General features: G+C 33.3%; 1 protein-coding gene across 1 annotated transcript in view; it reads left to right on the plus strand.

Annotated features, from left to right (window-relative positions):
* The window catches only part of LOC129234114 (dystrophin-like), a gene marked incomplete at its 3' end in the record, with an annotated part of 333,560 nt that extends 323,083 nt beyond the window's left edge, over window positions 1-10,477 (plus strand). The window contains 6 exon segments of the mRNA XM_054868004.1: window positions 2,210-2,376; window positions 3,227-3,338; window positions 5,706-5,914; window positions 6,414-6,461; window positions 8,601-8,670; window positions 10,386-10,477. Of these exon segments, the coding sequence (XP_054723979.1) occupies window positions 2,210-2,376; window positions 3,227-3,338; window positions 5,706-5,914; window positions 6,414-6,461; window positions 8,601-8,670; window positions 10,386-10,477 (698 nt within the window).
* Window positions 10,478-15,970: the final 5,493 nt, after the last annotated feature.

Below are 15,970 nucleotides of genomic sequence, written 5' to 3' on the forward strand. Positions count from 1 at the left end.
AGATGTTTATCAAACATATAAAAATGTGTCTCAGATATTAAGCTGACTTGAAACTTTTAGTCTTTTTAGACTAAAGGCCTGAACTTTATTGCCACCACTTACTTGTACAGAAGGTTTCATGAAAAACTTCACTTTTTCAGGGACAATTATAATGAAACTTTTGTAATGAATGTTTAAATAACAACTGTTTCAAAAAACATTGTAATGAATATTTAAAAATGGATCATTTGTTTATTCTTTTCTTTCGTAAGATACTCAACAAAGCCAATAAGATGCTTGGGTTTATCGATAGATCTATTTCAAACAAATCTAAAGAAGTTCTTCTGCCCTTATATAGAAGTTTGGTAAGACCTCATTTGGAGTATGCTGTTCAGTTTTGGTCTCCTTATCTTAAGAAAGATATTAATGTATTGGAAAGGGTTCAAAGGTGGGCTACAATACTAATAAATGGACTTTCTCATTTAGACTATGATTCCAGGCTTAGAAGGCTAAAAATGTACAGTCTTGAGCAAAGAAGAGACCGAGGGGACATGATTCAATTGTTTAAATTTATTAAAATAAAAGATGTTACGGGGCTGAAGTTTAGCACTGAAAACAGGACAATTAGTCATTGTTTTAAGCTATTTAAATCTGAGGCTAACTTTTATATTAGGAAAAATTATTATTATAGCAGCATAGTGGAACCTTGGAACAGCTTACTGGAAGAGGTGGTAATGAGCACGGGAGTAGATAGTTTTAAGAGGGCCATTGATCTTCACTGGGGATTGTAAATTGACTAGAACCAGTCTAGCTGGGCCCAGAGCCTATTGCTGGTCGTCACTTTTGTATTTGTAAGAATTTGTTGCCGAAATTTCAGTGAAAAACTCTGACTACTGTCTGTCTTTCACGAGAAAAGCTCCCGCCGTTAAGCCTGAGCTGTCCACTGCCATAGAAACGGACTTCGTTCATTTTCTGCGAGGGTTTGCAGGAGGAGTTTTTTGGCACCATTTCGCCTTTCATCCTGTCCTCTTTGGGCAGTCGTATGGGTTTTGCCAACATTAAAGCTTTCGTTGGGAAAATGAGACACGCCTTGTTATTATAGCTACAGACAGGCCAAGACATTTCGGCTGAGGCTTTTCTTGTGACAGCCAGACAGTAATTTGGTAAAATTAACTAAAAAACTAACAAAATTGAAACTGTATAAAAAGTTTGTTAATTTAGTTTTAACACATACAATGTTCATTGGCCTAGCAAGAAATGAGAGGTGTTCTTCTTAGAAAAAGGCAATCCTATGTTTGGAAATGTAAATAAAAGTAACCATGGATTCGATTTGAATTTTATTTTAACTCATACATGCATGCACTTGATTAGATGGTGAAACAAGTAATTTAAACAAGGGAATCACTTTAGTTTTCATTATTAGAGTTTAGGGCTTCAAGGGAGGGGGCTTCTGAACCTGGGGACCAACCTCTTGCCTATGCCACTGATGATTGCCTTAACCTTCCGTTTGCTGTGTGCACATGGGTGCCGCTTTTCAGTTCTGAGAACAGAAATCCATCATAAAAAATCGGCTGACGAATTTTTGTCCTTCAATTGAAAGTTTATTTTCTTTTAATTAAAGTCCGTGGAGGGAAATCCTTCAGCCGATTTTTTAAAGAGAGAATTCTATCCTCAGTACTAAAAAGTGGCAGCCATGCGTGTGCACCTGCCTATTGCCTCTCTACTATACTTTTCGTGCCGTAGCACTTCATTAATTTTACTAATTGTGAGTCAGTTACTCCTAAGCAATTGCAAATAATGATTTAAACTAAAATAAATTTGTCAGCTTTCAAAGAGCTGGAAACACTCCATGGGCAACACGACCACTGACCAACCATATCAGGAGAACAGAAGGTTAGGAGTTAAACTACTTGGTAGATGCTTCAGAGAAGCAAGATGTTATCAATTAAATGATTTTGTCAAAGAGCTTAGCAAAAAAAAAAAAAAAAAAAAATCATATTTTGTTTTGCTTGACCAAATACATGTAGGATTATATTTTGCATGTAAATGCATTAATTAACAGTGCTTGAAAAAAATTGCTTTTATGCTGATGAGTACAAATGTGTTTGAAAATGTCCATGGTCTTATATTGTATTTTTGAGTTCAATTTTGTATTAATAATTCTGCTTTCATTTAAAAATATTGAATTGAAATTATTTTTTCCTAATATGTTAAATAACTTCTGTTTTAGGCTGGTAATGCAAAAGATATTCAAGCGAGCCATTTTCTCACTTGGTTGCAGCAAGAACCACAGTCTTTGGTTTGGCTTCCAGTCTTGCATCGTATGGCTGCAGCTGAAACAGCTAAACATCAAGCCAAATGCAATATATGTAAACAGTATCCTATTGTTGGTTTTAGGCAAGTAAAGCATTTGTGAATTATTCTATATTTTACTCTTTTTTTATTGCAGTTTATTGTTATTTACTTTTTCTGCAAAGTGATTTAAAACAGGTAATAGGAAAATTTTATGAGCATTTTGGCATAGAATTTGTTAACGAATAACTCTTATGATATTCTTGATTTTTATTTGTACTGTCAACCAGTCTCGAATCAAGTAATGCAAAAAAGGCCTTTTTTTTTTGTATAATAAAAAGATATACTGAGTTCTTTAAAAAAACTACATAAATAAATTGTAGACAGTAAAATATTTTTAAGTCGCATGTATGTAAGATGTGTATTCTTTTTAATATTTCATTTAAGTTTCTCATTCAAAGACATTATTGCATGTTTCAAGCTATTTCCAGAGGAGAGCCCATAAATTAATGTTTATACCATGAGCTATCATGAATAGAATTGATAATTAGTGTGGTTTGCCTATTTTTATTTATAGTATCTGGTTAAACATTAATTTTAAAAGATTTACACAGTTTTTAAAAAATTTTCTTGATTAGGAAACTCTACTATGGTTTTGGATTCTTTCATGTTTGTTTCTAGTGGTTTTTTTATTCTTAGTTTATTTCTAAATTGTTTAATAATTTAAATAAAAGCCTCCAATATTTTTAGTAGTATTTTTTTAAAGTAAACATTATAGTTTTTTTTAGATCTTCAACTCTACTGTCATAAATCTATATGTTTGTGTGTAATTCATTTTTCCCGCATAAAATAAAATGATTGGAAATTTTGTGCAAAGTTCAATTAGGCATATTTTCTGATTTAAGTTAACATGTTTTTTTCACTTTTGTTCATTAACTATTTTCTCTTTTTTCAGGTATCGTTGCTTGAAGTGTTTCAACTTTGATTTGTGTCAAAGTTGTTTCTTCTCCGGACGTAAAGCAAAAAATCATAAATTAACTCATCCTATGCAGGAATATTGCACAGCTGTAAGTTTTTATATCTTAAGTTATCTCTTTTAAGTCTAATTCTCTGAAAAAGATTTCTTTTTTTTATGTTTGAAAGAAAGAACTTATGAAGAAATGCTTATGAATTTGAAAATATTTAGAAGAAAGAAACATTTAAAAACACAAAACAGTCACAATGAAATAAAATTTAGAAAAATAAATTTTATGGTACTTTTTGCAAATGAAGATTTTAAAAAGAAGGAAAATGCAAGAAATACGTTTATGACAAATGTCTGGCCTTTTATGCTAGAGTGTAAAATGAGATTGTTCTTGTGAATGTGTTTTTGAAAAGCGTTCATGCTTGAGAATAAAATTTTGCCTTTTAATTCTTGTAGCTTTATTATGATCAAAAAGAAACAAGCTCTAGATTCCGTGCCATTTTGCGAATCTGGTAATAAATGTTTCCCACTTTCTGTATAGTTTAACTTTTGCTATAATAGGTTTAAATTAACAGTCATACAAAGAAAAAAAGAAAAAAGATTAGATTGTGGTTGTTCAGTGGAGTAAACCTTGGGGGTTCTGCGTTAGGCTGACCATCTAACTGGAACATTAGCTCCCCGGAGTCGTTGGTCAGGAAGACTGAGACGGGCACAGTAGGCCTTGACCCCCATGGGCTGTTGTGCCAATGGGTTTGGTTTGGTTCAGTTGAATAAAGTTGAAAAAATGCTGGTTTTCAAGTTTCATTGGGAGAAATATTTCAGAAATGTTGAACTTTCCAACTCAGAACATCATTTTTCTCCAAAATGTCTTGGATTACTCCTGACTTTATTTAGTATTAAGTTTTTCTAAATACTTCAAGAAAATGCTGTTTTTTTTTTTTTAATAAATGCAAAAAGTGTTTTTTCTTTTTCTTTTTTTTAATGACAGAAAAAAAATTGAGCATATATTTCCTGGGTTTCTGGTTTACCATTTTTTTCAGGCACCCGATAAAAGGTTCTTCTCTGAAACTAAACATTGTCTTAGTGAAATATTTTCTGAATGCCATTCGTGTTGCACCATCTTCTTTTGCTGAATCTTTAGGTGTAGCTACAAGATTTTTTTTTTTCTCTGTAAACAGGAAAGGTCTTGCAAATGCTTCATTGGTTTAAAATTCAAACTACAGTAAATATTTACTATTGAGTTTCCGTTCAATATTTCTTTTTATGAAACACATTTAATTCTTATGTTTACCTTTTTCCTTGTGTGTGATAAAAGCATTTATTTTTATACTCTTTTATAATTTGTTAAACAATGTGTCTTAGAAAATTGGAGAAATATCAGAAATGGTTTTTTTTTTTCATGTATATGTACTTGGAATAGGAAAGAAAAGCTTGATTTGGGTTAGGTATTGGCTGACTGAGCAGTTGTTTGAGAAAATCATTCTAAATGGAATGATGTTTCAAGTGGGATTCATCAGAATTCAGTTGTAGGGCCTCTTTTGTTTGTTATATTTATGAATGACATTAATGATAATATTTCTTGGAACATCAATAGTTTTGTTGATGATGTCATAGTTATGGGGATTGTAGAAAATGCGAACAGCTCCAAGACGATTTAGATCACATTTCTAAGTGGGCTGATAAGTGGGGTGTGGCAGTTAATTATGGGAAGTGTCAAATGAAACATTAAAGTTACAGAAATAAGTATACAAGTTATTTTTTACAGTGTTCAGTCATTAGCTAGGCTGAATGAAAATGTTATTAATATTGGCCTGTTAATAAATTAAGACTTCAAGTTTAGTCCACAGTGTCGCATAGCAAGTAACTGTCAGATATAGGGGGCAGCAAACCGTGGTTCTTGCCCCCAAGCAGCATCAATGGGGGGAGGAGGAGGTCAGAAAAGTCATCCTTTCTCAATGTGTTTTTTTTTTTTTGAAACTGTAAAACTTGGAGGAAGATGGGTAGGACTGGCAGATTTACATTTTTGCTACAATTTGAAAATATTGTAGATTTGCACTGTCAAGTAGCAATGCCGATGGAATGCTTGGGTTTATCAATAGGTCAGTTTCAGACAATTCTAAGAAGGTTCTTCTCACTTTATATAGAAGTTTGGTTAAACCTCATTTGGAGTATGCTGTTCAGTTTTGTTCCTTATTTCATTTTTAGAAAGAGTTCAAAGGACTAGACTGTTTAGGGACTTTCAGATTTAGGTTAGAAAATTGGACTTAAAGCACTGAATATGTAGTCTAGAATAAAAGGTAACCAGATGCAACATGATTCAGTTGTTTAAATGTGCCAAAATGAAGGATGGGCCAAATTTTGCGTGAAAGGCCTGAGGTCATTGTTTTAAGTTATACAAATTTTATTTTTATAATGATCTTTCAAAAAAGTCTCATTTATTATTCTGGTATCTATTTATTATTTCTTTTAGACTACGTCTGGGGAAGATGTCAGAGACTTTACTAAAATTATGAAAAATAAATTCAAGTCAAAAAGGTATTTCAAAAAGCATCAAAGGTTAGGCTATCTTCCAGTTCAAACAGTTTTAGAAGGTGATGATCTAGAAAGTCCTGCACCATCTCCACAGCATACACTTTCTTCACAAGAAATGCACTCAAGGCTTGAATTATATGCTAGCAGGTATGTTGTTTTTTATTTTTTACTGGCGGTACCCACACCGCTTTGCCGGTAGTACAAAATTAAAAGGTCATTTGGTTTGCCTGTAAATTTATAATTAATGGATGATGAATTTCTCGCCAACTTGCTATGTTCATTTCATCGCCCATGCTATGGTAATTTGCTCGTAAACGTTATCATAATTTCCTGGACCATGTTCTACTATATCCAGACATTCAGCTTTATTGTTAATCAAGGTTGCCTTTGTTGTCTTTTTATGGGTTTGTTGTGGCATTAAGGATCAGTTTCTTCTCTCCAAGTTTTTAAATTTGTTATAATTGTTAATTTATATTGATTGTGTGCTGATAGCTTTTTCATTTAAGGATTATTTAATTTTTCAAAGTTACTGTGTTATATTAGCAATTATTAATCACTAACTTTTTGAGCAAAAAATAATTAATTCTGGTTTTAACTGTCATATGTGTTTAAAACATCTTTTTTAAAATTTCATTTAATATTTCAGGCTAGCAGAAGTTGAACTAAGAGCCAGAAGTAATTCAACTCCTGATTCGTAAGTTTGTCTTAATATGAATCATTATCAACATATGAATTTCATAAAATAACATAAAGCTACATATTTTAAACAGAAGTTCATAATATTTGTTGGTTTGTCAAAAGCAGTTTGGCAGAAAAGTCCCTGGTGCTTTTCCACCTTGGGGGGGGGGGAACCCACTCCTTACAAAACATAATTTTGTAAAAACATAATTTGTTTGTAAAAATGCTGTACGTAACTATAATAAATAAATATGTTTTTTTTTTCATTTAAGAAACTTTTTTTAAATATAAATATTAAGTACATTTGTGTATACAGAATAAGTGTGAAATATTTTAAGTGAGAATAGGCTATGAGACTAGAAGCTTTTATATGATTAGATGTTTATAAAAAATAATGTTATTAAGTTAAACTGTATTAAGTAATAATTAATAAAACATGTGTAGTTGCTGTAAATATTAACATTTTTATCTGTCACATACACATAACAGTTTCATTTGCCAATTAATGCATTTACAAAATGAAAATGAGAGGTAAAACGTTATGAAGTTTTTTGAGTGTAGAATCAAAAGTCATAAAGTGAATTAAGAAATTATTGTTGAAAAAAAAATGTTTTAGTGTTGTCCTCTTGGCATTGATTACTTCATTTTAGAAAGTTCAATTTAAAAGGAATGCATTATTGCTGCACAGATTTGAGTTGAAATACTTTTTCAAAACTTCTACAAAAGAACTCCAACTCAACTCATTGCCAAAGTTGTATTATAAATAATCTCGCTTGCAGAAAAAAAAATCAACTAGAACACTAAGATTATGTTTTTAAAAAGAAAAATGTGTAAAACCTCTTGTGTACCATTACATGTAGGTGTACACTGCACCACTTATTGTATACTACACCACTTGTTGTTTGCCACACTGCTTATATAATACCAAAAAGAAATATTAAAAGTAAAACTCTAAATAGAACTTATTTATATATTAAACTATTACGAAAATATTTAATTTTTGTTATTTCACTTCCACATTCAACTTCCAAATTATAAGCTGGTGCCATGAGATACACTCTGAGAAAAACTCCCGGTCAACTCTGAATTCAGTATGTTTTCTGTAATTAAACTTTCTCTTGGTTATATGTTGGGATACATATAAACAAGCATCTTGTATTCAAGTTTTAAATGTATGTTGAATGTTTTATGTTTGAACTATAGTGAATTCAGCGAGAATTGATAGTGGAAGTAAACAAAGCAACATTGCACTTGGCTATACTGTTGTCTGCTTGGCGTTAGGATATTGAAAACAGCGCCAAGCAGATAAGCGAAATATTCATTAAGAGAACTGCTAAACCTACTAGTAATTCATGAAAGTAAAAAATGTTGGCAGCAAACAACAAACCTTTGTTTGCAGCCAACATTTGTTTACTTCTACTCTTATTTCTCCCTGAATTCACTATAGTTATGATATAAGTTCTGTATCTCAGAGTCAGGCTAACATAAGTCATATAATTTCTACTTAACAAGACAGAGGGATAACATTTGCTTTTTCATACAAAGGATGGGAAACACTCTTTAAACACTAGTAAATACAAAGAATTTTGTTTTTAAGAATTACTTTCACATGGCTCTACGCCAAATAGGGTTCTACATGCAATGCACTAATAAATGGAAAATCACAATTTTTGAACTTATTGCTAGTTTGACTCTGAGGTACTGAGCTTTGTCTTATGCTTTGAAGAATAGTTACGAATCTTATTTTTATCCCCTAAATAACAGCAAAACATGCAATGCTGCAGTATATCACATTTGTCTACTGCATTTTTTCTTGTAATGTTAGCAGGTATGCTTTTATCTGGATTGTGATTAATCGTCAGTCTGTTCTGCAATCCCTTACTAAAAATAAGCATTTTATTGCAATAATAATGAAGAATATTAAAAGCAGTAAGCAATCTCAGAAACATTTCGCCACAACATTAATTTTATTTTCTTTGCAGTTCAGTTGGATGCAAATTAAATAATGTAAAGAAGCCTACTCCTAATAACTATTTAAATTTCAAGCAATTCATATTTTGCTATGTTATTGAATTAGAAATAATATGGGCTTAATTTAATCAATCTTTAATGTAATGTAAGCTTTATTTTTAATAGTTATTTTTTTCCCCCATAGAAGTGAGGATGAACATCAACTAATAGCACAATATTGCCAAACCTTGAGTGGAGAATTAGCATTACCAGTGGTAAGATATTGACTATTTATTTGTAGCTGTTATGATTTAGTGCCTGAAACAGCAAATTACAACCAATTTATCATTTGAAAAAATTAATTATTTTTAACTTACATATCATGACGCATATTAACTAATTTTTTCTTTAATTTATTTTTGAATGTTAACTCAAAAATTTCAGTAATAATGTAAATAATGTTAACAGTAAATAATGTTATATATTTGTAAAAATTATTTAAAATTCAGCATATTTATACCATATACAGTTTAAGATGCAGAGATTTTAAAAATGTAATGAAATATTTCAAAAAAGTTAAAAATGCCCTTAAAATAACCAGTGCTGTTTCAGTTGCCTTTCAAAAACTAGCGGCTAATGCTCCCTTTTATGGGCAAAAACCTATAAAATGCTTCAACTTCTTGCAATGATATGTTCCAAGAGGCATTTTTCAGGCTGTACTTTGTTTCAGCATCAGTAAATGTGTTTGCATTTCTTTTTTGCTCAAAGGGGTCAAAATGACACCTGCCCACACTTCTAGATATCACCCTTTCTTTGGGTTTAAAAAAAATAATTTCGTTGAAATGCACAGCATGGTGATTTAGGAAAAGTCGAGGAAAGATTGCTTTTTATGAAAATACAGAGGAGTAATTTGCAAAAAAAGGTTGTATGGGGTCATCCCTTTTGTAATTCTAATGTTAAGAAATTCAGCATGTATTATGTATATGCTTATGCTAGCATATATTTATTAATGTACGGATATTTTCCATACTCGGTTCTATGACAGAATCTATGGCAGTATCACTGCCATGTGTGTGAAATGCCCTATTCATGTAAATATTCTCTAGTATTATAAAAGGCAGCACCTCACTCATATTTGTAACGTATTTCTATTGTTAATTTTATTTATTTATTTCATTTTTGTTCAAACTCCCGAATGGCAGCACCTCATTGTTGAAAAGTAAAAGACTCATTAAACTGTATTAGATAAATGTTATTCAGTTGAGTGACAACTTCTTGAGTTATAACTGCCTTATGTGTGATGTTTAATAAATTGTGGTTGATTTTATTGTGTAATGGAGTCAATTTTATGCATGAAATCAAGAAGTTATTTCATACCTTCGCGACATTCTCATATGCATAGAAAAATCTTTTTGATACTAATCAAACACAGATTAGTAGAAAAGGTTATAATCCAGTTTCTGTCTTATGAGGAAAAAGATGTGACCTTTAGTTACTAGGGCTGCAAGCACGAACCTTGCAAGTTTTAATTACAATATAAATTTAATGCTTACTACTTAATTTTGTACCAAGTAGCGTTGTTGATGAATTCGTGATATGCTGTTGTAGCATTTCAAATTGTGCATGGAGTAAAATTATATCCTCATGACAATTTTGAATTTCACAAAGAGTGGAGCACAAATTTTCTCATGCCATAAGAATATGGTGCTTTATTCTGAAATTATTTTCGTTACAGAGGCACACTACTTGAAAGAAAATTAGGAAGTGCTGTTAATATTTCCAAAATTAAAAAAAAAAAATGTCCTGGATTTTTCGATACATTTAAATATTTTAATACTGCATCATAATTCATATTTTCAATGTGATATCATAAATTTGGGATATTACTGGATAAACGTTTTAAGTATTTGTTTTCAGTGCTACTATACATGTGTTACAACCACTTACAATTAAAATTGATGATGTAAAAAAATAATATTTCCTCTTATAGCCAAGAAGTCCAGCCCAAATAATGGCTTCAATTGACGCTGAGCAAAGAGAAGAACTAGAAGCAATGATACATGAGCTAGAGGAAGAGAATAGGTATGTTATTTTGTTTTTAGTATCATATAAATTAGCTGCAGAACTATTTCTCTCTATTTCATGTATTTCTGCTTTAGCTCTGGCTAATGGGCGGTAATTTACTGAATATATTTCTCTATTGTTTTAACTTTACTTTTTTGTACTAATAAAGTAGTTTGCTAGCACATGGGTCATATAGAGCTGCAATAATGTGTATTCTATAGAGTAGCAAGGTCTATTTCATCAAATTCCATGGATGTTCTTATACCTTTGTACAGAAGTTTGGTAAGACCACATTTAGTGTATGCTGTTAAGCTTTGGTCTCCTTATCTTAAGAAAGATATTAGTTTTTTGAAAGGGTTCAAAAGAGGGCTATGACATTAGTAAATGGGCTATCTAGTTTAGATTATGATTCCAGGCTTAAAATGCTTAATATGTAGTCTTGAGCAAAGGAGAATAAGAAGAGACATGATCCAAATATTTAAATTTATTAAAATGAAAGATATTCATGGACTCTTTACAGACAGCAAAACTTGGAGTCAAATACAAAAATACAAATACAAAAGTGACGACCAGCAACAGGCTTTGGGCCCAGCTAGACTGGTCCTAGTCAATTTACAATCCCCAGTGAAGATCAATGGCCCTCTTAAAACTGTCTACTCCTTTGCTCATTACCACCTCTTCCGATAAGCTGTTCCAAGGTTCCACTACCCTGCTAAAATAATAATTTTTCCTAATATCCATGTTAGCCTGAGATTTAAATAGCTTAAAACAATGACCCCTTGTCCTGTTTTCAGTGCTAAATTTTAGCCCCGTAACATCTTTCGTTTTAATAAATTTAAACAGCTGAATCATGTCCCCTCGGTCTCTTCTTTGCTCAAGACTGTACATTTTTAGCCTTCTAAGCCTGGAATCATAATCTAAGTGGGAAAGTCCACTTATTAGCCTTGTAGCCCGCCTTTGAACCCTTTCCAATACATTAATGTCTTTCTTAAGATAAGGAGACCAAAACTGAACAGCATACTCCAAATGGGATCTTACCAAACTTTTATATAAGGGCAGAAGAACTTCTTTAGATTTGTTTGAAATAGATCTATTGATAAACCCAAGCATCTTATTGGCCTTGTTCCTAGCAATGCTGCACTTTTGGCTAAACTTTAAATCCTGACTTATTAAGACCCCCAGATCAGTAACTTTGTCTGCCTGACTAATGACTGAACCTTGCAAATAATAACTTGTACACTTATTTCCATGCCCTAAATGTAGGACTTGACATTTCCCAACATTAACAGCCATACCCCATTTATCAGCCCACTCCGTAATATGATCTAGATCCTCTTGCAGCTGATTTGCTTGTTCTTCATTTTCTACAGTCCCCATAACTTTGACATCATCAGCAAAACAATTCATGTTCCCAGAAATATTTTTGTGAATATCGTTCATAAAGACAATGAACAGAACAGGCCCTAACACTGATCCTTGAGGAACCCCGCTTAAGACCTCACTCCAATTAGAATAATTTCCCCTTACAACTACTCTTTGTTTCCTTCCGGTCAGCCAATTTTTTACCCAAATGAAAGTTTTCCCTCCTATTCCTATATCAGCTAATTTGCTAAGTAGAGCATCATGCGGTACCTTATCGAAAGCTTTTTGAAAATCAATGTAAACAACATCTACAGGCTTCTTATTGTCCAAAGCCATGGTAACTTTGTCATAGAAATGTAATAAATTAGTTGCACAAGATTTACCTTTCCTAAAACCGTACTGAAAACTAGTCAATAGATTATTTGTCTCTAGAAAATTTACTATCTTAATTTTCATCAATGTTTCAAAAATTTTGCAAACCACCGAAGTTAGACTCACAGGTCTATAATTTCCCGCACTCCCTTTAGACCCTTTCTTGAAGAGCGGTGTAATGTTAGCCAGCTTCCAGTCCTCTGGCACTGTCCCCGAATTATAAGAAGCATTGAAAATGTTTGCGATTACATCTGCTAATTCCTCTGCACATTCAACTAAAATTTTCGGATAAATATTATCTGGTCCCGGAGCCTTAGTCTCTTTAATTTTTTTCAAATGAAGTAAAACGTCATCCCTGGAAAATACAAAGTCCTCAAGCTGTACTATAGCTTGTGTCTTGTTGGTGTCAACTGTTGAGATACAGTTATCGTTAAAAACACTCGAAAAAAGTTATTAAGAACATTAGCAATATCACTATCGTCGTGAATTAAAATTCCGTGCTCATCAACCAGTGGCCCAATCTGACTATTTCGAACTTTCCCCGAATTAGCGTATGCAAAAAACCTCTTGGGATTCCTATTTATGTTAACTGCCAGTCTTTGCTCCAACTCTCTTTTCTGAATCCGTACCAAATACTTAAATTTACGCCTTGCCTTACAATATTGGAGCCTATCTGCACTGTGACCTGTTTCTCTAAACCTATGAAAAGCAGCTTGCTTGTAATTTAGAGCGTCTTTAGTTTCCCTAGAGAACCACATTGGTCAAATTTTAGTGTTGACACCCTTTCTCCTAAAAGGAACATGATCCCTAACCGTATTCGCTAGATTTTCCTTAAAGTCTGCCCACTGAAGATTCACATCGCTATTGTCCAATCCAGAAGAAAAAACTGCTTTCAAACTCTGCCGAAGTGCCACAAAGTCAGTATTTCTGAAATTGGGCACAAACCTAAAATTCTCTACTTTGTGCATATCAAATTTAATCCCAAACCTAATACTGTTGTGGTCACTATCTCCAATGTGTTCCCCTACACATAACCCCTGAACAGAACCTTCCATATCACAGAAAACTAGATCCAAAATCACGTCCTGTCGAGTACCCTGAGTTACAATTTGATCTAAAAAACAGTCACCAATTACTTTCAAAAATTCCTCTTCTCTGCTATTACTATGGTAAAAATTATTCCAATCAATTCCTGGGAAATTACAATCTCCCATTATGATGACTGACCCCTTGCTAGAAATGTCACTAATAATACTAAACATCTGTTCGTCTTGACCCTGGCTTAAGTTGGGTGGCCTATAAATATTCCCCAAACGTAGTTTTTTGCCCTTATTACTAATCAACGCCAGCCAAATCATATCAATCTCATTAGGTTTCATTATACAAATACAAAAGTGACGACCAGCAACAGGCTCTGGGCCCAGCTAGACTGGTCCTAGTCAATTTACAATCCCCAGTGAAGATCAATGGCCCTCTTAAAACTGTCTACTCCTTTGCTCATTACCACCTCTTCCGGTAAGCTGTTCCAAGGTTCCACTACCCTGCTAAAATAATAATTTTTCCTAATATCCATGTTAGCCTGAGATTTAAATAGCTTAAAACAATGACCCCTTGTCCTGTTTTCAGTGCTAAACTTTAACCCCGTAACATCTTTCGTTTTAATAAATTTAAAAAGCTGAATCATGTCCCCTCGGTCTCTTCTTTGCTCAAGACTGTACATTTTTAGCCTTCTAAGCCTGGAATCATAATCTAAGTGGGAAAGTCCACTTATTAGCCTTGTAGCCCGCCTTTGAACCCTTTCCAATACATTAATGTCTTTCTTAAGATAAGGAGACCAAAACTGAACAGCATACTCCAAATGGGGTCTTACCAAACTCTATCGTTCTTCATTAATTACCAATTCATTGCAAATTAAAGTGTCTCTGACATAAAATAAAACCCCACCACCTCTTTTACCTACTCTATCTTGTCTAAACAAATTATACCCAGCAATCGATAATAAATCATCATCACTTTCGGTAGCCCATGTCTCGGTAACTCCAATAATATCCAACCTCTCGTCTATAATTATGCTTTTCAATTCTTCCATCTTGTTCCTAATACTACAAGCATTTGTATAAAAAACCTTAAGTAAGCTCATCTTACTTTTATTTAATGCTGCACGATTGTTTGAATCCCAAGTGTTGAAATCTTTTCTCTTATTAGCCACCCTATTTCCATTTCTACTGAAATCCCGATAGTTAGTACCCTTTGGAATTCTGCTCCTTAAACCATGCCCCCCATTCCAACTTAGTTTTTTGATTCTGAAGCCTCTAAAACCAAACCACTAACCATTTTGACCCCTGTAGAGCTCAGATGTAGGCTATCCCTAGCAATCCAATCTCGTTTACATCTACTCCACACATCAATAAACCTGATACTACGCTTAACGCAAATTTCCTTGAGTACCAGGTTCATACACCTAGCCCGTTGGTTTAACCAACTCCTATGCACTGCATACCTGGGAAGCAAACCAACCACTTGGATATTTGCCGAACAGTAGGTTGCTTTGTCCAACAGGGAATCCCATTCCTTTGTAAACTCATCATTGTTACTATGGCCTACATCGTTAGTTCCCACCGACAAAGTAACTACATCCTCTTTATTAAATACCCCCTTCTTTTCAGCAACCCTATTTACATCTCTCACCCGAGCCCCTGGCAAACAACATCTAGCCACCTTACGTCTAACTCTGCCTATTGAGTTTCCCACCTCACGCACCATTGAATCTCCCAAAATTATACCCTTTGTTTCCCAGTCAGTCGCCTCAGCAATAACTTTCCCCTTTACCTCTGGAATTTTCCCACTATCTAACACACAGCTAATTCCCACATCCTTTTTACTAACTTCCTGCTTTAATTCTGGAATATTCCCACTATCTAACACACAGCTAATGCCAACCTCCTTTTTGCTAACTTCCCCCTTTCCCTCTGGAGTGTTTACCCCATCTACACGCCTACAGCCTAATGCTAACTCACCCTCCAAAGTAAGCATCCTAACTCTGATTTCTGAGAGTTCAACACAATTTGTGCAAATGAAATCCTTCTCAGACTCATCCTTCCCCTTAAACAAGCAGAACATCTGACATAGGTCACAAGAAATCCACTTGTCCCCTTTACCACTTTTAACCTCCTTCATTATGCATATAACTCCCATTTTAGCTCAAAATGGTACACTTAAAAAGTCAATACAAAAATACAAAATTGGAGAAATAATGCTAATTATTAGAATTAGAAAGCTTTGGAAGTAAAAGATACAAATATTACTAAATCCTAAGACAAGCAGTAAATTAAAATAAACAAGTTACACCCTAAACAGAGCAGTCAGGCTTAACAAGAAATCAGCACAATTTAGGCTTAGCTACACAGAATAGAAAAACACTTTAAGAAAGCAAGTAAATCAAAAATAAGACTTAAAAGCACAAGAATACTTAATTATATGATAAAATACAATAAAAATACTGAAACTAAAGTAGTAAAATAAACAATTACAGTAAAAAATCACTTATCTCAGGAGCAGCAAAAACACTCCCCAGCAACTGTAGCGCCCTCTAGCGGCGATTGAGTCATTGTTTTAAGCTTTTCATACAGCCAGTCTCAAAATTAGGAACAATTACTATTTCAATATGGTCATGAGAATTTGGAATAGGTTACCAAAACCAGTTCTCACATGCAATCAGAGGTGGCGATTGGGATGGAAAAGTGTGTGTGGGGGGGGGGGGCGAAAAAAAAAGACAAC

This window comes from Uloborus diversus, chromosome 1, assembly GCF_026930045.1.
Source record: "Uloborus diversus isolate 005 chromosome 1, Udiv.v.3.1, whole genome shotgun sequence".
NCBI classification, from domain to species: domain Eukaryota; kingdom Metazoa; phylum Arthropoda; class Arachnida; order Araneae; family Uloboridae; genus Uloborus; species Uloborus diversus.